The sequence below is a fragment of the Humulus lupulus genome, chromosome 7 (assembly GCF_963169125.1).
Source record: "Humulus lupulus chromosome 7, drHumLupu1.1, whole genome shotgun sequence".
In the NCBI taxonomy this organism is placed as follows: domain Eukaryota; kingdom Viridiplantae; phylum Streptophyta; class Magnoliopsida; order Rosales; family Cannabaceae; genus Humulus; species Humulus lupulus.
Window position 1 is genome coordinate 200,736,273 of NC_084799.1, and position 23,940 is coordinate 200,760,212.

General features: G+C 32.9%; 2 protein-coding genes across 3 annotated transcripts; both read right to left on the reverse strand.

The window, feature by feature from the left end:
- Window positions 1-953: 953 nt before the first annotated feature.
- Window positions 954-7,898, reverse strand: LOC133789115 (uncharacterized). Of its 2 annotated transcripts, XM_062226831.1 has the most exons (6): window positions 7,835-7,898; window positions 2,828-2,920; window positions 2,490-2,737; window positions 2,195-2,410; window positions 2,030-2,077; window positions 954-1,945 (listed from the first exon to the last, which is right to left on the reverse strand). In XM_062226831.1, exons 2-6 carry the CDS (start codon window positions 2,916-2,918, stop codon window positions 1,787-1,789), a joined length of 762 nt encoding a protein of 253 aa, XP_062082815.1. In that variant the 5' UTR covers window positions 2,919-2,920; window positions 7,835-7,898; the 3' UTR covers window positions 954-1,786. The 2 variants fall into 2 exon arrangements, with proteins under 2 accessions (XP_062082815.1, XP_062082816.1); XM_062226832.1 differs by lacking the exon at window positions 7,835-7,898 and having other exon boundaries at window positions 1,856-1,908; window positions 2,828-3,170.
- Window positions 3,292-6,802, reverse strand: LOC133792580 (uncharacterized). Its single transcript, XM_062230487.1, has 3 exons — window positions 5,296-6,802; window positions 4,267-4,948; window positions 3,292-4,180 (listed from the first exon to the last, which is right to left on the reverse strand). Exons 1-3 carry the CDS (start codon window positions 6,800-6,802, stop codon window positions 3,292-3,294), a joined length of 3,078 nt encoding a protein of 1,025 aa, XP_062086471.1.
- Window positions 7,899-23,940: the final 16,042 nt, after the last annotated feature.

The window sequence follows — 23,940 nt, forward strand, 5'->3', positions numbered from 1 at the left end:
AAGACCTCCTACTAACTCGGTCCTCCAACATCGGGATTATCAGGTAGTGGTGGGATACACATTGAGATCTCGTGGTGATAGAATGAGTCCAGATGTGCTCATCTAATTGTCAAAGACGCTTTCTCATCTTAACAATCTCTTCATCTCTAGTTTACAGTGGATGATCAGTAGCAAATGGAGCTTGGTCTCTTATATTAAGTATGATGTTATTGACATTCAATCAAAATTGTTGATAAAAAACGGTTTAACTCATGCGTATAGTTTCTTTTTCAGCTATAAATGGAATGTGAATAAAATTTGTTGGTGTTCTTGAGATTTATTTTTTTATTTTTATGAATTTAAATGTTCTTTTCATTAATTTTTTATTTAAAATTAATTTTTAAAAAAATAAGTATGGTTTGGACCAATAAAAACTTGACACGGATGTACCCAATTATCTCATCAATAGACCTAGCGGGGAAGCCCTAACTGAATTAGGGTTTACTATGTTTGATTACTTTTGGCAATATAAAAAATTCGGAGTATACCTCGTACAAATCCAAAACTTTAGGTACTAAGCATATTAGTAAAAATTGTTGTAACGATCGAACATCGACCATAACAAGTATTCTAACTATCTGTTTTTTGGCTGTTGCTTCTCCCAGCAGGTTGTCCATCAGGTTCAAGATTGGTTAGGCTGTACATGGCCTCTAATCTTCTCGGACTGGTGCAGGTGGATAGAAGACATGAGGAAGTGGATTCGAGCCTCTATAGTGGTGGTTGTGTTCTCAACTACTATCTATTATTTGTGGCATAATAGAAACACTTGTTTTGTCCATAATTACTCTCTTAGTGTTATAGCTGTAGTTCACTTGATTAAAAAAGACATTAAGTGTAGGCTTAGTTTTTTTTCTCTTCACACTACAGGGAAAAGGGGTTTTAGCGACGACTTACGTCGTCGCAAATTCCCAAAATATAGTCGCTAATTCCTTTAGCGACTACCATGTCATCGCTATTTGTCGTTGCTAAATGCTGGTCGCTAATTGGTTTTAATTAGCGACGAAATGAAAAATGTCGTCGCTATTTCCCTTTAGCAACGACATGTGGTCGCTAAAAGATCCACTTTTTCGTCGCTGTTAGTTAGGAATGTCCTCTGATTTTTGAAATTATTTAGGTATTTAGCGACGACATGTTACTTTTTTGCGACAACATATTGTGGCTAAAAGTCTTTTTTTTTCTTTTTTTTTATGCCTAAAGCACTATTATATATACTTAAAAAAATGCCATTATTCAATATATATACTAACACATTTTTTTGCTAAAAGATTTGAAATAGAAGAGAAATTTAATCATGCACAAAATTATATTTTTACTATAAATATTTTTATAACAAAGTAACTATCATAGTAAAATTAAAATACATAAATATAAATATTTTTAACTAGGTGTTGTAGGATCGGCACCATGACCTTGCTGAGAAGATCCAGATCCCGAGACTCCACCAATCCTAGCCAAGTGCTCCTTTATGGCTCGGAGTCGCTCCCTCACCTCTTGCATGTCTTGTGCGGTAGGAGGTGGTTGGGCTGGTTGAGGTACCTCAGCCGCTTCACAATTCGCCCTCGTGCGAATCCTGCGACCAAGACCCGGCTGATAGCCTCGATGACGTCCAAAGATCGTCTCAACAAGAATAATGTCATCATCTTCTCTCGGGATAGTACTCGAGGCAGAGGCGCTCGTAGATGATTGTGACTGCAGAGTGTCACGTATCTCTATCATCTTTTCCTGTATCACACAATTTTCAAGAATATTAGAATTTACAACACAATAAAGTAAGAAAATCATAAAATATAAATTTACTTACATAGTTATCTTTCGCTGCCTTGCTCACCCAACCTTCCCCGTCTATGTACTTAGTCGCCATCCAAATCTCTGGAACCCCAACAAGACACCCAGTTTGTAAATCACGCTACAATACAAGAAGTTTGAAAAAAATTAAGAAAAAAAACATTATAAAAAAACATAAATAAAAATTATGTAAAAAAGAAAGTACCTTCTTGTAACGAAGGGCTGGCGTAGACTGTGAACCCTGCACGCTTCTCTGTTTTTGTTTTGCACGGTTCGCAGAGTTAGTCTCAAAACGCCTCTGCAAAGAACTTGTGTTAACCATATGTTAAATTAACAAAAATAAATTAAAAAATAATATTTTTGTGAATACCTTCACTTCAGGGCGATCAAAATACTGGAGCGCCTTTTGCCATTTCTCCACCACCAAACCATCAAGAGGATGTGCTCGACCATTCTTTTTTAAATGAGTGGACAAGTCATTCTTCCACTCCGAGTAACGATCAGCGCACGACCGTTGAATGCCCAAAAGAATGCCGAGGAGGTTCTCTGAGGCATATCGACTTCGACCAATGTCGAATAAATCATCCTGAATCAAAAAAATAAAATAAATTAGCTAGATTTAATATTAAAGTGAACCCAATAAAAAAATTATAGAAATAAATTACCTCTAGACGAGGAAGTATGCGATCTCTAACTTCGCTGGGTACTTTATCCCATCGGTCGTAGTCAGGATCGGCATATTGTCGAATGAGAATGCCGATCTCTCTAGAGAAATGTTGGGAATAATCACCAATTTCTTTGTAAGTCTTCCCTCGAACATCCCACTCCAGTGGTAGTGGTCTACCTAATGCAACTCTAGCTTCTCGAGTTGAAAACCCCTTGTTGATGCCGCGCCTTTTCGTTTTAGTCGTCACTATTATTTCTCAAATACATATAATTATTATATACACATAAATAAATTAATTCAATATATTCATCCAAAAAAAATAATTGCATGTGTTACCTCTCTCACAATCAGCCTGTATCTGCGTTGGATCTGGAGGAGGATTTGCCCCACCATCACCTCCGTGATGTTGCATAACCGCAGAAGACATATCTAAAAAAATTGATGATATATATGCATTGATAAATTTGTACAATCAAATTTAAATATTATAAAATTTCAATACATTTGAACAATCTTTCAATGTAAAAATAATATAAGCTTCACTATAATATTCACTATCACCGAAAATAATATAGATTGCTGACATTTAAGATTCATGTGAGGTATTCTAGACACTTTATTTATCACCGAAAATTAAGAATATATATTTCTAACAGTTAAACTCAACATACCAACTAATAATGATATAATGATATATATGTGTGCATATAATAAAATGTTGACAAATAAAGATAAACATAAATAATATGGTTATCCATAAATAATAAGTGCAAACAATCTTTGAATGCAAAAATTACAACTTAATCATCACTATAATATTCATTATCACTATCATTCTCATTTTCTTCTACATTATCTTCTTCTAAGTCCATCTCTTCCTCTTCCTCTTTCTCTTCCTCTTCATCGACCATCTCCTCTTCCTCTTCATCGACCATTTCCTCTTCCTCTTCCTCTTCACCTTCCTCTTGATCAACAGGAGTATCTACATTGACAACATATGGCGATTGATCTCTACGGCAAAAATTGATTTCTGGCAACGGACCAAGATCGACAAACAATTGGAAATCAGATGTTATTGTGTCATGCATAACATCTATTTCAATGGGATCCAACTGTTCATAAGCTGCTGGGGTGTCCCACACATTTCTATGATGAACTTCTTCAACAATTTTCCAATCCCGGTCATTTTTCAAATCATCAAGATAGAAAATTTGTTTTGCCTGAGTTGCCAAGATAAACTTGTCATTTTTGTACCACTCGAACTTAGTAAATATACTGGTTATATTATTTTCATGCTTCATCCTACTCTTGGTAGGATCTGTATCAAACCATTTACACTTAAATAATACAACAGAACAACCAGCAAGGTATGACATCACTATAACCTCTTCTAATTGCCCGTAGAAATTTTTGTTGTCTACTCCGGGTACTAAGACACCACTGTTTTGAGTTTTCAAATTTTTATCTCTATCATAACACAAAAATCGAACTCCATTGACAATACACCCAGTGTATGAAGAAACAAGATTAGAGGAGCCGTTTGCTAAGGAGAATAACTCTTCAGAAGCTTCTGCAGATCCTGCTTGTCGAAGATTGTAAAGCTTATTGTAAAACCACATGGGGAACTCCTTTTTCTGTAATTGATCTAGGTTTTCAGCACCACTAGATAAAAGGATCTGCTTGTGCTCTCTACACATATAAAATATGAAAGACTTAAAAAATTTGAAAGATAAATGGAAGAGTAGATATATTGTTAGTGTGATCAAAGTACTTACTGAATATATGGGAGAATCTCAATGCAATTGTTGAGAATGTACCACTCAGCAGTTTTTTTAAGTTCATCGTCCAAAGTTGTTAGTGTCTTCTTACCGATCGGACAACCTTGAGATTGAAACACAGACAACTTCTTTAGTGATGGAATTGCATCAACATTTCTATCTGGACGATTAAACCTTGTTTCCACCCCTTTGAAGTACATAGAACAGAATGTCAATGCTTCATCGACGACATAACCCTCAGCTATGGACCCCTCAGGACGAGCTTTATTACGCACATAATGTTTCAATTTTTTCATGTATCTCTCAAAGGGATACATCCACCTCATGTGTACTGGACCTCCATCTATTGCTTCTTGAGGCAAATGTATCATTAGGTGAACCATAACATCAAAAAACGCTGGCGGAAAAATGATTTCTAGTCCGCAAAGAATTTCAACAATTGATGTTTTCACTTTCTCCAAATCAGAAACAATCAGAGTTCTAGCACAAATAATCTTGAAGAAAGTGCACAAGTCAATAATGGTCTTGGCAATAGGTTTTTCTAGGAATGAATGAACACCAATTGGCAAAAGACGTTGCAATATGACATGACAATCGTGGGATTTCAACCCAGTAATCTTATTGTCATTTTCAATCACATTCTTCCTTAAATTAGATGCAAACCCATCTGGAAATTTGACTGATTTCAAAAACCGACAAAACTTATGCGATTTTCAGGAATAAATGTGTATTTCGCTGCCGGCTTTTCCATTCGACCATTTACCATTCTCAGATGCAATTCTGGCCTTATCTTCATCTTCTCCAAATATACTCTAGCGCTAATTGTATCTTTGGTCTTATTTTCCAACCCGACTATTGTGCCAACTAAGCTGTCGCATACATTTTTCTCAACATGCATGACGTCTAGGTTATGTCGCAACTTCATATTGGCCCAATATGGGAGCTCAAAGAAAATGCTTTTTTTACGCCAACCAACTTGCTCTTTTGTGCGTTTCCTTTTTTGTCCACCGTAGCTAACATGCTTACCAGGAAGAGATTCAGGCATAAAATTCATTTGTGTGAAAATAGCTTCAGTGCTAAATTCCTCTGGAGGTGGTCTTTTCTCAACTGAACCATATAACTTCTTCTTTTTTCTAATTTGGTGTCCCATTGGTAAAAAATTTCTGTGACCGTAAAATGCAACCTTATTTTGCAAACGAACTGATGGTGTTGATACATTGCAAGTAGGACAAGCAGTGTAACCTTGACCACTCCATCCAGAAAAACTACTCCTCGCTGGAAAATCATTTATAGTCCACAATAAAGCTGCTCGAAGCTTAAAAAAACTACCATCAACAATATCCCGAGTCTGAACACCGCTCACCCATAATTCCTTCAACTCATCAACCAATGGCCTTAAGAAAACATCAAAATCTTTTCCAGGTGAATGTGGACCAGGAATTAATAAAGTCAACATAAAGTTAGTCTCTTTCATGCATAACCACGGTGGCAAGTTGTAAGTCATTAACACAACCGGCCACATGCTATAAGACAAACTCATATTTCCAAAAGGATTGAATCCATCAGCAGCCAATCCAAGGCGCACATTCCTAGGTTCCATTGCAAACGCTAGATTGCTACGGTCAAAATCCTTCCATGCTTTCCCATCTGCAGGATGACGCATGATACCATCTTCTTTAACACGCCCTTCATGATGCCATCTCATATGTTGAGAAATGTGCCTTGACGCATATTTTCGCATCAACTGAGGGGTCAATGGAAAATAACGCATAACTTTTTGGGGCACTTTCTTCCCCTTGGTATTTTTATCCACCCAACGATCCTCCCCACAAATTGGACACTTGTGTTTTCCAGCATTTTCCTTCCAAAACAATGCACAATCATGCTTACAAACATGGATTGACTCGTAACCCAAACCCAATTTCCTCATCAACCTCTTCGCCGCATAATGTGACTTTGGTATCTTATTTGGAGATGGGAATGCATCTTCTAACAACTCCAAGATTCCATCAAAAATTTTGTTAGGAATTTTCCCCAACACTTTGAAATGCATCAACTTAGCTACGAAATTCAAAGATGTGTATTTTTCACACCCTGGGAATAACGGAGACTCCATCTCGGCAAATAAGTCATTATAGTATTGGCTAGTACCTCTGCATTCTGATGCTGGTGGTATCTCATCATCAACCTCATTCTCATCATCTTCACAATTGTTAGGTTGTGCTATATCATTAAGAACATCCATCATCTCGTCCTCGTGACATTGGTGGACTACTCTATTGGTCGGTATTATTTCCTCCTCTCCATGCCAGTACCAATTTGTATAACTTCGTAGAAAACCATTCTCAAAAAGATGACTTTCTAGCACACCAATCGTTTGCAATTCGATATTAATACACTTGTTACAAGGACACTTCACTAGTCCCCTTGTATCCACAAATTGCTGAGCTCTCTCAACAAATGCAAACGCTCCAGCAACATACTCATCAGAAAATTTATTTGAATTATTAATCCAAGTCTTGTCGATCGACATTTTATAGGACACTGCACAGTGTAAGAAATTATTATTTGAATTATTAATTATTACACTGCACAGTGTAAGAAATTATTATTTGAATTATTATTTTTTCAATGAATTATCATGTTTTACAAATAAATCATCAATAACTTATTAGATTAAAGTTTATTAATTAATAAATTAAGTGAGTAATTAATAATCAATTTAATTTCAATTTTATATATAATTTAGTAATTATTTTTATTTGATTTAATTATTTGTTTTATTATACTTATTTTATTAATTATTACTTTTATTGGTTATTAAATTTAGTAAAAAATTTATAAGTTTATGCATATTGACCATTTATAAAATATTTATGAAAGAGAAAACCACAAAATGAATAACATAAATCTTATGGTTATTATTTATTGTATAATTTTATTGATTCACTCATTACTACTTTTTTCTTTCTATTTTTTTTAATGAACGCAAATTGCTTGCTCAGAGTTGATGTATGGTACATATATACATAAATTTCCCTAAAAAAACACACACATGTACCATACATCTTAATTAGAAATATATCATATTTTTTCTTGGGTAAACCTGACTCCATATTTCTTGAGGAAAAATAGTTGCATCAAGAAAATTGATAGACTATTACAAAAGGATGGGAAGTAATTAAAGAAAAATAACATCACAAAGAGCAACAAATATACATATTATTATGAGAAACTCAAAACTTGTAAAAATAGTAAGACTTCTTTTTCTTGATAAAAAACAAATATACTATTTTAAATAGGACTAAATATGTGTAAATATCAATCTAGTTATAGGTAGCTATAGCTTAAACATATTGTATTAATTACATGGAATTGGATTAACCTCCACTTGACTCTATATTGGGTTCTCTTAGAACAATATATATTTTTCTACATACATTAAAGTTTTACAAAAATTCAGTTGAAACATGTATTCTCTTCAACTTATAGCACATAATGAAAAAAAAAAACCAAAATAAACAATCCTAAATATAGAGAATAAACACATTTGAAGAGTAAATACCTCAATAAATCAATCAAAATCCAAAGTCTTTCATTATAGAAAATCCTGCAAAACCAAGCTCCTGCTCAAATTACAATCAACAATTAATCGTGAAAATTAAAAATGTCGTGGTTAGTCAACAGAGTACAAATTAATAAAAAGAAGAGTAATGCAATAGTGATTTATTATGTGGTTTGGATATAAAGACACATCAAATACAACAATATCAACAAGTGCATATGAGCCATACCACAACTAGAGGCAAAACAAACTTTCACATTCTGTAAATTTCTGTCTGCAACACTAAAACTTATGTCCATGTTCGAAGGCATTTAATAGTGCAGTTTCATAAATAAAATTATAATTTCTTTTAATTTTCCTATTTAGTATGGGACTGGTGCTTGTTGGTTTGTTGCTCTTTTTTTTTTAGTCTATTATTTGTATGTATTAGGTATGCATGCTTACTAAGTTTGAGTTTAGCGAAATTTTGGCTCAGCTTCTTTAAAGCTACATTTATCGTGAGCATTTTATTTTGCACATGACACTCCAAACTTTGTTGAGAAACAATCTAATTGATTTTAACTTTCCAAATCTCCACTTTCTATTGCTATATTTTATTCCCCTTCAAAAGTTATAAGGCAAAACTTGCTGAGACTTCCCTGAAATTTGGGGACAATGGCCTATGGACTCTGAATGGTGAATCTTGTTTTTCTCCATTCTTCATTACATCACATATGATTTATTTGGCCTAATATGGCCTAATCAATCCAAACATCAATTTGTATCACATTAAATTCCGAGTTTAGTTGAACTGAAATACATAGCCAAATTGTGGACAAAATAGATACAATGTTGTGCAATGCATATCTTATTGTGGAAAAGTTGGTAGATGATATTAGAATGCTCTTTCAATTGAAACTACTATGTTCATATAGGTTGGTGAACTTATTGGTGGTAGTCAAAGAGAAGAACGGCTTGAATATTTGGAAGATAGGTTGGATCAATTGAAGCTAAACAAGGACAGCTACTAGTGGTATCTAGATTTGCGTCGATATGATTCAGGTGAGAATTTTTTAAGATTATTAAGAATTGTATTCAATATTCATTTTCATTCAATCTTTTCTAACATTAGTTTCTGCCATAGGCTTACAATTTGGGTTTTACAATTAAAAATATAATAATAATTCAATTAAATGTCCCAAAAAATTTCTAACAGTATTGAAGATTGACTTGACATCTATAATGAGTTATTTTTCTGCTGTGGTTGTTGTATGTATCATCTGCTATGCATTTGAAACGAGCCATGGTTTAATTTAAAGGCTGCGATTTTGGAAATTAAAGTTGCCAATCTGAGCACAATGTCTAACACACTTTGTGTTTACAAATTTGAGATTTTGGGGATGAGTAAAATACTTTTTAGCATATGTGGATTTCATCTGTGAGTTTCACCACCCCAATTGTGATAGAGGGTATGTTTTGGAAATCTTGTTTGATTATTTGGGATTAAAAATTTAAGGAGAGATCTAATATTTATTAGTTAATAGAATTGAGAACTGGTAAAATGGTACTCTGAGAAATTAGAATATAATATAAAAAATTAAACAAAAGTTATTTATTTTCTATGTTATGTGCTTGTGCAGAGTATTAACTGGATGAGATATTTTATAGTTTCTTCTCCTAGAGAGGGTTTTTGACAACAATTAAGTAGATTAAAAGAATAGCTCATATGCACTTTTATTTTTTCAATAATATAATTTTATAGTAATAGATAGCCCTTCTTAACCTACTACGAATCTACTAGACTATATACAGAATCCTAAAGCAGTTTAACTCAATTCTCAGTTATCTATCTGTGATAAAAAAAAAAGGATGCAGTTGAAATCAAAGCGAACTATATACTCTAAGCTAATTTATTTTGTCTTTCTAGAAGGATTCAAAATAGCTATAATTATACAAAAGCAATGTTCAAGATACAGAATAAGTGTGAGTTTTACAAACTTAAATTTGTTGTGACTAAAAATAAGGTTTTTGTTTTTATTTTTAAAAGTGAAAATAAGCATTTTATAATATAGTGAAGAAACAAGTCGTTGAGTTAATAAGACAAACCTTTTGCCCGGAATTCATAATGAGTACACTGTCTTGCAGTTAATGTGTTGTTTGGTGCATGTACCAGAAGAACCTAGATTAAAGGAAAGGCAGAGAAAAATAATGAAGTTGTTGAGCTTCTGGGTGTGAATACAAAAGTGTTTTAGAGAAAAAGAGTTCTGAATCAGTGAAAAAGACTGAATAGAACTTGTATTATTTATATAGAATAGATACAACTGAGTTCTGTTATAAACCAACAGAATATATATATGTCCATGAAAGAGTCTGTTAAGACAGCTGAAAATACAGTTGAAATAAACTAATTAGCAGTTAAATACAAGCCTAACCATATGTACTAACAGCCCCCTCAAGTTGATAGGGACCAACCACCACTACTCTCCTTATTGTGGTGCCTAATATTTTTTATTGCCCAAAAAATTTGTACATGTTTTTAAATCACGGGTGATAAAAAAAACACAGAAAGCAAAAGTTAATGTGAGAGATTATTATATCAACTTGCTTCATTTGGCCTCTGTTCTCTGGTGATCCTGTATGCAAGAGTGGAAGTAATTCAATGAAACTCACTATTTCAGAGTTACTATTTGACAAGATAATTTGGTGTACAATCTGTCTGTCAGATGAGGACTGAGGGGCCCAAACTTGTTATTTTTCATAGATAAAAGAGGATATTATTCTCAAATAACACACACATAGCTAGACCTAAAGAAAGGCTTGTTATTTTATTGTTTAGTGTTGTTTAACTTAGACGAAAAAAAAAAAAGAATAGCATTGAGTGAGTCTTTACTACTGGGCATCCAATCTTAGTAAAAATAGTGAATCCTTTCAAACTGGGTTTCTGTTAAAATTTGGTTCTCTTTCCCTGATTTACCAACACAGGGGTAAAACATAAAAGCATATGTCAATGGTTAAATCATCCAAATTTGGCCAATCTATTCCAACCCTTTATAATAGTTTGTTTGTATGTGTAACGGGTTTAAATTATTAATGTTCACAACCCATACTTTAAATTGAAAACAACTGCTTTGCAGGATTAATTAAATTAGGGAGAGAGGGGTGAGGAAGAGGTAGAGATAAACGGGAATGAAACCCCCTAAACTCCAAGCACAACCTATAAATACTACTAAATATACTTTATCTATATATATATATGTAATAGTAACAGCTAATTTTCTAATAGTAACAGAGAAATCAGTGTAAAAAGGCAAAAAGAACAAACGAGGGGAGTCAAGACATTACCCAAACAAGTCAAATACAGGTTTTGAAACATTGAAATAGAATAAAAATCATAAATAAGCGACCCCACATAGCTAGAAAAGAAGCAGACACAACTTGGATTTTTTAGATTTATGGTTCTTGAAAGTATTTCAATAAAAATACAAGAGAGTTATGCAGATCAAGGCCCATAAATATATATACAATAGAAAATACTTGCTTGAGAGCTTTAGCGAGAGAGTGACCAGTCAATGAAATCCAACAGATCAACCTGGTCATCACAAAATTCAACATCAGAAACAACAACCAACCTCACCACAGACCCTTGTCACTGAAAAAGACCATAACTTGGGAATCTGAGAAAAGGGTCTTCCCCCTCAAATACCCAGTCAAAAGATTCCAAGTTTTCTCCCCATATTTTTCCTAGTCTCTAATTTTTCTGAAAGAAAAAATAATAATAAAAGGGTTTGGGTTTACTCACTTGGCTTCTTGGAATTGCACGATCTGATTCCCCTTGTTGAGAATGATAATGAACGGTGAGTTTCTTAAAGAGCTGAAAACTTTACCCAAACAAGTCCAAAACAGGACATATACATGCAAAACAAAGAGGGAGTCGAGAGATACCTTCAGTCACAAAAGAATATATATATATATATAAATTAACTGAACAATACTAATAATAAAAAACTAAATATTTATATATATATAAATATATGTACCCGTCTCTGATGGAGCTTAGAGGAACCGTCTTCGTCTTTGATGGTTCTCACGGTCATCTCCGGCGGAGCTTGGAAGAGCCATAGATGGAGGATGCTCGAGAGGATGGGGGTTCTCACGGTCGTCTCCGTCTCTGATGGTTCTCACGGTCGTCTCCGGCGGAGCTTGGAAGAGCCACAGATGGAGGATGCTCGAGAGGATGGGGGTTCTCACGGTTTCGGGTTGAGGTCTGAGAGAAGAGAGACAGAAGAGAGTGGGGTCTGAGAGGAGATGGGGGTTCTCACGGTTTGGGATTGAGGTCTGAGAGAAGGGCTTCGGTCTGAGAGGGGAGAGAAAGGGGTTTGGGGTATATATGGGTCTGAGGGAAAAAAAACTGGGCAAAACAAAAAATTGGTGGGGAAAACAAAAATTTGGTGGGCTTTTTTATTTGGGTTCGCGGTAAATAGGGTAGACGTGGGGAGTAAGTCTAAAAGTACCTCTAGCGACGAAAATCGAAATGTCGTCGCTAGATGTGTCGTCGCTAGAACCCAATTTTCCTGTAGTGTCAGAAGATGAAAGGCTTTGAGCATTTGTAATTGAGGTTTTTGGGGCTCAGGTCATGAACCTGAGTTTTTTGTCCTTTTGGATTGGTTTGTTTGTATTGTGTTGTGATCAATAAAATCTCTTTTCTTGATTAAAAAAAGAATTCTAACTATCACTTATATTTACAATTTCGTTAGAGTACTCACTTTTCTATGTAAATAATTGTTCTATGTTTACACTATACTCCTTCATTAACATATTACAATATTACAAACAAGTACAGTAACGGTCACTTGTATATGTATAAAAATGGTAACCCAGATTTGTGAAAAAGGCTAATTATTTAAAATTTAATATTGTTACTTATTTGATTTGTTAATTTAACAACCAATTAAGTAATTATTATTATTTTTTTTATTAATTATTATTTTATTTTAATATTTATATATGAAATTGTTATGGATGGTTTATTTTTATATTATCTCTGTTTAGTTTCTTACGTATTTATAGCCAAAATTAATCTATAGTACAACTTCATTAATAATATAATATTTATTCTATTGTATTTAAAATTATCATTTCTTATCTTATAATGGTACCTAAGTATTTTGTATCAATGTCACATTAATATAATGTGGTAATACGCATATACATATACGTATATTATTATAAATATATATATATAAAAGAAGACTAATTAAATTTGGATCAATTACGTAATTAAATAAGACTAAATAGCAATTAAATACAGAATACATATAATTTATCTAGACATACATTCAGTTGAAAGCATGATATTAATTTTTTTTTCATCATTCGAACGTGGTACGTTTACTATGTATATTTATTTTAAATGACCTCATACGCCAACTGTCTATGTAATACGTCATTTCCTTTTAGATCTAAAAAGTTTAATATGTTGTTTTTTAAAAAACAAATATAACATGTTGTTTAATTCGAAATATTAAATAACAAATATAATAACTACTAAAAGTCCATGTTTCTCTCGGCAGCCCCATCCAACTAGAATAATCACAGGAATATATTATAGTTAAATTTTACCAGCTAGTGAATATGGTTTCCTTACAAGTGTTTATACAGTGTGAATGACAATGGATTTCGTTACGCAACAGTCAGATAAACACGACCATCTACATAGCGTACGAACACTGCGAGCCACATCTTGAAAGATTGGAGCAACAGAGCAAGTCAAAAGTCTTGAAAGACAGTCTAAAGATTACAGGTCGCAATGTGTAAGTGTAGGGAACATATTGATGAACCACAGTATATTGAGTGTGAGAAAGACTTTGCTTGTCCCAATAGTTCACGAATGCAGCCATGACACAGTACCTAATGAGAGAGGCACGACCTGGCCACTCACTGTGTCCACACCAACCATAGTCAGTAGATATCTTGCATTTATAATGTCATCTAAACGACTCTTCAGTCGAGGTTAACATGTGAAAATGCCTGAATTATTAACTTAGGTGTTTATGCAGCATGTATCTGAAGACTCAAATGTGCATTCATTAGCATTGATTATTGTAACAGTCGAAGTCATTGACCACAATAAGTATTGTAGGTACGTGTTTTGTCTCAATGTGACAAAATGGTATTATATATATATATATAGGGTGAGGTTTCCTTGGAGCAACATTTTTGGTTGCACTAGTGCATCCATTTTTTATTTCCTATACATCTATAATTTTTTTATATAACATTGAATATTGTAGACATTTAAGACACTCTCTAAATTTAAAAAAATTTCGAATAATTTACAGTGTCGAAAACAAGATTCGAACAGTTGATTTTTACACACGCATACAAAATATTAAACACTCACGCAACAAGTTGTTTGCATCTTGTTTTCAACACTGTATATTATTTAGAATTTCTTGAAACTTTGTAGGGTGTCTTAAATTACTTCAATGTACTCCATCATATGAGAAAAAAATTAGAAAAAAATTATTGACATGTAGAAAATATTACAACTATACTTTCAATCTTACAAACCGCAATTTAAGCTCCAAATTTTTTTTGTTTGTTTTTCTTGTTCCATTTTAAGATGATTTTTTCTTGTTTTGCTGTTTTTAGAAGGGGTTCCTTATTCTTGTTGGTTTAATGGTACAAGTATATGATTGACGTTTCAATGAGAGACACTTTTTCTGTAATTGATGATTTTAACATCTAGCTGAAGGATTTTCCTTCTAGCAATCTCATTTCTGTGGGGAGTTTTCAAATGCGACTAAGTTTGCGGGCTTTAAGTTTTTTAATTTTTAATATTTTAGTTGTCTAATTTTCCGAGTCATCCTTACATGCTATTTGGCTAGACTATAAGATTAAATTGTAATCTCATACAGTTTCAATTTGAATAGTGATAAAGTCTATTCGCCAAAAAAAAATTAATATGTTGTTTAATTTGAAATATTGATTAATAAATGATTCATACACGCCTAGAAATAGCTTCTAAAAGTCCATGTTTCCCTCAGGAGCCCCATCCCATTAGAATAATAATCACTGGATTGCATATTAATTGGATAATCATTGGAATATACTATAGTTAAAATTTACCAGTTAGTGAATATGATTGCTCTACAAGTGTTAATTTATACAGTGTGAAAGAGAATATATTTCGTTAGGCAACATTTAGCACAACACGACCATCTACATAGCGTTGGAAAACTGCGACCTACATCTCGAAAGCTTGGAGCAACAAAGCGAGCTAGAGTCTTGTTAAGCAAGCGATGTCTCGCAAGACAGTCTAAAGATTACAGCTCGCGATGTGTAAGTATAGGGAACATGAACCACAATATAAATAATAAAAAGTTATTTAATTTTAAATATTGATCAATCCATTACACAGAGCTTTACGAGAAAGGCGTGACCTACCCATTTACTGTGTCGACCATAGTGAGTAGAAATATTGCATTTAAAATGTAGTCTAAACGATTCTTCAGTCGAGGCTGACATCTGAAAATGCCTGAAATATTAACTTAGGTATTTATGCAGCATATATCTGAATATGCAAATATGCATTCATTAGCATTAATTGTTATAACAGTCGAAGTCAATGACCACAATAAGTACAAAATGGAAATATATATAGAGTAAGACTTCAATAAAACCACATTTTTGGCTATATCATTGCAACCTTTTTTATTTCCTACACATCGATAATATTTTTTATAAGGCAATGTACATTATAGTCATTTAAGACTTTCTACAAATTTTTATGAAATTCCAAATAATTTACATTGTCAAAAATAATGTTCGAACAACTGAATTTTATACGCATATACAAAAAAAAAAAACGTGTGCAACAAGCTGTTTGAACCTTGTTTTGAGCATTATAAATTATTTAGAATTTCTAAAAAATTTGCAGGATGTCTTAATTGACTACAATCTAACCGACATATAAAAAAAATTGGAAAAAAAATTACCGAAGTGTAGAAAATAAACCAAAATCCAAAACTGGATGCACCGTATAGCCGGCCCTTATATATAATAAAATACCAATACACATGTTACTTAATTTCCTTTTATAAACCATGCATATCGAAGTCCATCCATTTATATATATACATATATATTTATATATATATATCTATTTTATATAATAAATGTGTATATAACGGAAATTTTTAGTTTTAACGGTTTTTTTTTAATGTTATCTTTAATGGAATATTCTTATATTTAGTTGTAGATTGTAAACAGTTAAACTTAAATAAAATAAATAATTAAAAAAATAAAATATGACATTTTTGAGATATTTTACACTAATAATTATTTACAAATAATATATAATTAAAAAATTAAAATAGAATATTTTTTAGATATTTTACAATGATAATTATTTAAAAATAATAAATAATTAAAAAAATTAAAATACGATATTTTTGAGATATTTTACGATGATAATTATTTAAGAATAATAAAATCATACAATTTATAAATGAAATAAAATTTAATTAAATTTAAACTCACTTATTAGAATAATATCATATTAAACATATATAATATAATCTACTATCAATTAGCAACAAATTACTTTTTTTTTTAAATAGCAAGAAACATAAATTTAAAATCCACGTATAATATTTAATATTACATTAAACATATATTATATAATCTATTGTTGTCACTCCCAAATTTATAAACTAGAACAAACATAAACTTAAATATAAATAAATAAATTATTTAATTAAAATATGTTATTTATTTGAAATTTATATGACATTAATATAAATTTAATAAAAATAATTAATAAATTCTATAAATAAAACTGAACAAACGTGCATATTGCACGTTGCTTGTATCTAGTATATATATGTGTATGTGACTCTTCCCCTTCTTTAATTCAAAATTGATAGCAAATATGAACACACGTGTAATTTATTGAATATATAAAAGAAGACTAAATAAAAATATAATATAATAAATTAGTGTTATATAAATGAATATATAATGAGAATTTAAACTTATCTAAATATTAAAATAATACAAAAAATGTGTTATAATATCTATTACAACAACACTTTTTATAAGTAAAGAATTTTGTTATGCAAACTTCATTATATAACACAAAAAATGTGTTATACTAAAGTGTAGTATAACACAAAAAATGAGAGTAAAAATTACTTACATTAGTGAGAAACTCATTGATAATCCACGATTGTTGTCCCAAGCTTGAAGAAATTAAAGAAATTTGAGGAATAGATGGTGATTTTCATATTAGGGTTGAAATGAGTGGAAAATTGGTATTTGTGATGGATTTGGGTGGAGAAAGGTAAAGAAAAGGATGGGAGAAGTGATTTTTATGAAATATGGTGAAGAAATTATGAAAAAGGAGTGAAATATGGGTGGTTATGGTGTTTAGAGGTGGTTGGAGGCGAGTTATGCTCGGGGAAGGAGAAGAAAGGCGGAAGAATTGTGAATTTAGGGTTGGGAAAAAAATTGAGATTTTTGGTTTTTAAGTGAGTCAGTCCGATCTTGGGCGGTGACGCTAATTATTTTTTTCGACTTGCTCCAGGATCCGCAGTGCAAGAAATGGGGCAGCAATGCAAGATCAAAATTCAAAAATCCACCCATTCTATAAATGGGTCTCGCCACGGTGCTAATACCTCCAGGCGGCGCGATCCTAATTGAAATCAGACAATTTTCTCTCTTTTTTTTCACATTTTTCACGGCACTCTGTTTGCAGCATTTACAGCTAATTGGGTCTCTGTTTGCCGAACGTTTGAATAGCTTTTCCAGCTTGTGCATCAAACTCTACTTTCATATGGCTAACTTTTTTGGTGGCCAGCTCCTTCTCGATATTGGCAGCGTAGTAAGCTCCCCTGCCCCTCTTGGAGCCACCACCGATGTCATTACTTGGTTCGACAGTTCTACATTAAAATAGTCATTGATTAACTAATTCAAATTATGTATGTCTTTTGTTTTTTGTTATAAAATTAAAATTTTATTACTTATGGTCTTTCCAAACCTACCCTATTCTGACCTGGTGGATCCCTTGGAGATATTAAGCAGTCATGTAGTTCTCCACATTTTTTCAACATGTTTCTCAAACATCTTGAAAAAATGAGGAGCAATACATGAATACATTGGCTATCCCCAAGGCATCCACTAGGTTCATGTCTATTGTTTTTTGTTATAAAATTAACATTTTATTACTTACGGTCTTTCCCAACCTACCCTATTCTGACCTAGTGGATCCCTTGGAGATAGTAAGCAGTCATGTACGTATCCTCATTTTTTCAAGATGTTTCTCAAACATCTTGAAAAAATGAGGAGCGGTACATAAATACATTGACTATCCCCAAGACATCCACTAGGTGCATGTCTATTACTTTTTTTTATACATAAAATTAACATTTTATTATTTATTGTCTTTCCCAGCCTACCCTATTCTAACCTAGTGGATCCCTTGGAGATAGTAAGCAATCATGTACTAATTCTCATTTTTTAAAGATATTTCATCAAATATCTTGAAGAAATGAGAACCAGTTACATGAATACATTGATTATCCCCAAGGCATCCACTAGGTGCATGTGTACCTATATCTGATACTATCATTAATTAATGATAATAAATAAAGTTTTCATTGAATTAAATAAAAAGTTACATATATTTGTTTAAATTACATATCACTGTCCTCATCATCACTAACTACAACATCATTACGGACACCACTATCACTATCACTATCGGCTAGAACATTGTCGTCATCCTCATCGTCTTCATAATTGGCCAACGTGTCGTCTTCAAATTCAACTTCATCATCGACAACAAATTCATCTGAACCTTCACCAACCAAATCATCGACGTTGTAAACTTCAGCGGGATTGACATCAACCCAATCATACTTAAGATTATCAAAAATTGGAAGTTCTACCCACAACTGAAATGAAGAAGAATTAACTTCTTGCAATATTGTTATATCATTTGTGGTCTCAGTATCATCAACATTGGAATTTGAGAAATCCCATACATTCCTCGAAATGTATTCATTAATGAGCCTCCAACCATCCCCATTTTTCACATCTCGAAGATAATACACCAACTTTGCTTGAGATGCGAGAACGAAAGGATCATCTTTATAGCATTCTTCCTTCATATATACGCTCCTAAAATTGGATTATTCCACTTTAATTATACTTGTATTGAACAATCTACACTTAAATAGGAGAACACTGTAACCCATCAAGTAGGACAATTCAATTATTTCTTCCAGAACTCCATAGCAGTTCACTCCTTCCTCACTTATCACCATTACACCGCAACTTTGTGTTTTAAACTTCATATCACGACCATGAATAACAAATTTCACACCATTCACTATCATCCCTGGATAAGATAACACGGTGCTGCTTGATTTGTTTGCGAGAGCATACAATTCATTATTAATTTCAGTAGGTGTTGACTCATGCAAACCGTTCACCTATCAACATTCACATTGAAAGTTAGTTTTGGATTGATTAAGTGGGGTTTCAAAAAATAATTGACTAATATACATACTCGTTCTTTGAACCACTGAGCAAACTCAACTTCTTGTTGAACTTCAAGATTCAAGCCCCCCGTCTTCTTGTTGAACTTGTAACTGGCAATCGTGTGATTTCAACCTAGTTATCTTGCCATCATTGACATTGAAATTCTTTGAAAGGTTTGCAGCAAAACCATCCGGGAATTCAACTGACTTCACAAATTCACAAAAAACTCGACGCTCCGAGACACTAAGGGTGTAACTGGCGTGCGGTTTCTTCCACTTGTTTCCCTCTTTGCGGAGATGGAGTTTTCCCCTAATTTTCATGTCTGCTAGATCAAGTGTTGCCTTGTCAGTGTCTTTAGATTTTCCACCTAAGTTCCACAAAGTTCCCAAGAGATTGTCGCAAACATTCTTCTCAATGTGCATTACGCCCAAGTTATTCCTCATCAATAATTCATTCCAATAATCAAGCTCGAATAATATGCTCTTCTTCGACCAATTAAGTTCAGTCGGAGCCCTTTTGCGTTTCACACCACCAAATTCTTTGTGTCGTTTCCCAGGTTGTCTAATCTGCAAATTCTCTAATTTCTTCAACACATCATCACCGGAGTAATCTTTTGGTGAAGGCCTGAGTTCCTTGTTACCGTTGAATAGTGCTCGTTTACTCTTCCATTCATGATCCATATCAAGAAATCTTCTATGGCTAATGTATGCAATTTTACTTCTAATCCCTAGAGAGGGAGTTTCTTCATTGCATGTGGGGCACGCCTTGTACCCTTTTGTGCTCCACCTAGACATCATTGCATAAGTTGGGTAGTTGTTAATCGTCCACAAGATTGTTGCACGCATATTGAACAAGGTACTATTGTATGCATCTCGTGTCTCGACACCATTCCCCCATAACTCCTTCAACTCGTTAGGCAAAGGTCTCATATAGACATCAATATCTTTTCCAGGTGAAGGACTTGGAATTAGAATAGACAACATTAATGACTGTGGTTTCATGCACTTCCACGGCGGCAAGTTGTATGGGACAAGTATCACAGGCCACATGCTGTAAGAGTTGCTCATGTTCCCAAAAGGATCGAAACCATCTGTAGCCAACCCAAGCCTAACATTTCGAGGTTCAGCTGCGAAAGATGGGTACAATTCATCAAGGTGCTTCCACGCCTTACTGTCAGCAGGGTGCCTCATCACACCATCTTCCTTTGGCCTTTAAGAATAGTGACATCTCATATCCTCTGCAGTATATCTAAAATTGTACAACCATTTCAATCTCGGTGTTAACGGAAAGTACCGTATGACCTTATGAGCCACTTTCTTCCCGTTCCCACGATTATCTTGCCAGCAACACTCACCACAAACCGGGCAGAATTCCAAATTCGCATTCTCCTTCCAAAATAGTGCACAGTCATGCTTGCAAGCATCGATGGACTCATCTCCCAATCCAATACTCCCCAACTTTGCCTTCGCTTCATAGTTAGACTTAGGTAAAATTGTTTCGTCGGGCATAGCGTCGACTAACAATTCCAGCAAACAATCAAAGTAATGATTGCTGCACTTGTTAATAACTTTTAGATGCATCAGCTTCACCAAGAATTTCAACGCGGAATACTTTCTGCAACCCGGGTACAGTTCACCTGACATCTCCTTAAATAAATTGTCATAATTGTCGCGATGTTGAACATCATCTTGGGGAGGATCATTATAGTTTCCAGCGAGAGCGTCATCTTTAGCGTAAACATCCTCCGGGATATCCACTATCTCATCTCATTCCTGATCTCGTACCACATCTGGTGGCGGTGGCAACGCCTCTCCATGGTAATGCCACACTTTGTAGGACTGTATGGTGCCATTGTTGAATAAATGCATCGAAATTTCATTTATAGGCTGGAACTTAACAATCCCACATTTCTTGCACGGACAACGAACCAAACCCCAATCGTTCACCTGATTTTTAGCGATCTCGAAGAACTCCTTAACACTATTTTTATACTCCAGAGACCAACGATTCGTTGCACTCATCCAGCTTCTGTCGCTCGCCATCTTCAAGCGAAATAATTCAGAAAATATTAATAATTTTCTTAAAATGAGGAAAATGATAGTCAAAATATTTCATGACTGGTTGTCTCCCTAATTATCACTAAGTGATAATAATATCCTTTCTCTAGCAAAAATAATTATTTATATTTAACAAAGAAAATGTAGTTAATTATTAATTATTACAATTTCTTAAATCATTTAATTATTTATTACTTTTATTTTAAAATTAATTTAATTATTCATTAATTTCATTTTGTAATTTTTTATTAAATTCTTCAATTTGTATTTGATTATTTACTTAATTAATAACAATTTTATTATATTTATATTTTACTTAATTATATTTTATTAAATCACTTATATTTTTAACTTTTTTCAATTACAAAACATCTAATATTAATGTTAAAATTAATTGTTAATTATTATGATTGGTAGTTTTATTTTATTTAAATTATATTTAAAAATTAATTTTTAGATGTATTTTTTAATTATACTTAAAATTTTATTTTATTAATTATTAAACTTTTATTAATTTTACTAACCCTAACAGGATTTGGGCAGCATAACGCTATATATCAAATATCCCAACAATTTTAAAACCTACAAAATAAACACTGTTGACCCTCGTTTTGTCAAACTGACACGGAGTCAAATGCTTGATGTGATAGAAATTATTGAAATAAATCTAATGGAAAGAAAAATAAACGACACAACAAATTATAGTGGTTCGTCCCCACGAATTGGTAATGACCTACGTCCACTTAGAACTAGGGTTCTAAGTGATCAAAGAACTAGAGTTTAAGCTGTTATTGATCTTGATTATCAAAGGAGTGATCAAAGAACTAGGGTTCTTCGAGTTTCACAAGCCTTAGAGAGATGAGTAATACAACCGAAAGATAATAGCTTTAATTCTCTTCTAAACCATAAACCAAAATCAGCCAAAAGTCCCTTCCTTGAGCTATTTCTCTCTATTTATAGGCTCAAGGAGGGTCACATGAATTAGTTGCAGATATTTTTTCCTAACTAATCGGATAATCTCGGATATGATTACAATTGTATAAGATTATCTCAAAATATACGGAGTACACGACCAAGCTGGTCGTATATAAAACCCAAATGTTGTGTCAGGGGAATCTCCCTAGTCGATGGTCGAACAGAACCTCTGCCAGGTGTCAGCCACGTGTTAAAAATGTTTGCCACGTCATCCACACCTGCTTTTTAAATAACAAACACATATATAACTAGAATATTCCTAGATCATACAAAACATATATATACATTAACAAATACATCAATTTACATATATGAAATATTTAACCACGAAAAAACATATACCAAAATTGATTTTTTTATTAATACAAAAAAAATTATTAAATACATATTTACAAACATATCACATTTAATATAAAACAATTGAAAAATATAAACATACATTATTATTCGGATTTTTTTTAAGTTCATACTTTAACTAAAATACATATATATCACAAAATACAATATAATAAATATTAACAAGGAAAAATACACAAATATATATAAAACATTAAAATAAAAAAAATACATATTCAAATCTGTTTTTTAATAAATACAAAAAACATATATTATAAAAATAACTTTAAAATAGTTGTTATTAAGATAAACAAATACATATAAAGCATTAAAATAAAAATTAATGTTAACGGCTATATTTTTTATAATTAGTGTTAATTTTCCTAAGACTAGCAAAATTTGGGTAGCATAACAGCTATATTTTAAACTCTCCCAAAATTTTATAAAACCAGCAAACTACACAAAAAAAATATACATAATATTCCTAGAGCAATATACAGAATATTCCCAGAACACGCACAACATAAACAAAGATTAATAACATATATCAAATATGTTTATATCAGTAACATCAAAATAATTTATTTAGTAAATATTTATAAACAAATAATCTTTAATATAAAAAAGAAAACTATAATACAAATATACAATATAATATAATAATCTAATCTATTTTTTAAATATACATATATAGCATTAAAATTAAAAAAAAATACATACTCAAATCAGTATTTTTTTCATTTTTTAATAAATACTTAAAACATATATTATAAAAATAACATAAAATTAGCAAATAAAAAATATATTATATAGTGGGTCGGCAGTGGCTCGGGGTCGGCAGCGGCTCAGGGGTTGCGGCGGCTCTAGGTCGGCAGCGGCTCGGGGTTGGCAGCGACTCTGGGAGACTCCAAAGAAACAAAAAAAAAATCAAAAAATATTCAATACATAACAAAAACTAAAAAAAATACAAAGTCAAACTCAACTTACCTTAGGCAGAGGCTCGAGGTCAGGGGTGGGTCAGCCTTGGACAGTCAGGGTGGCCGATGGAGCTCGGGGTGGGTGGCGATGGAGGCTTGGGGGTGGTGGTGGGGAAGAAGAAAAAAGATTGTGTTGGTGGTGGCGTTGAAGGGAGGGTCGAGGTGGAGGGTTGGGGTGGTGGTGGGGAAGAAGAGAAAAGATTGTGTTGGTGGTGGCGTTGTAGGGAGGGTCGAGGTG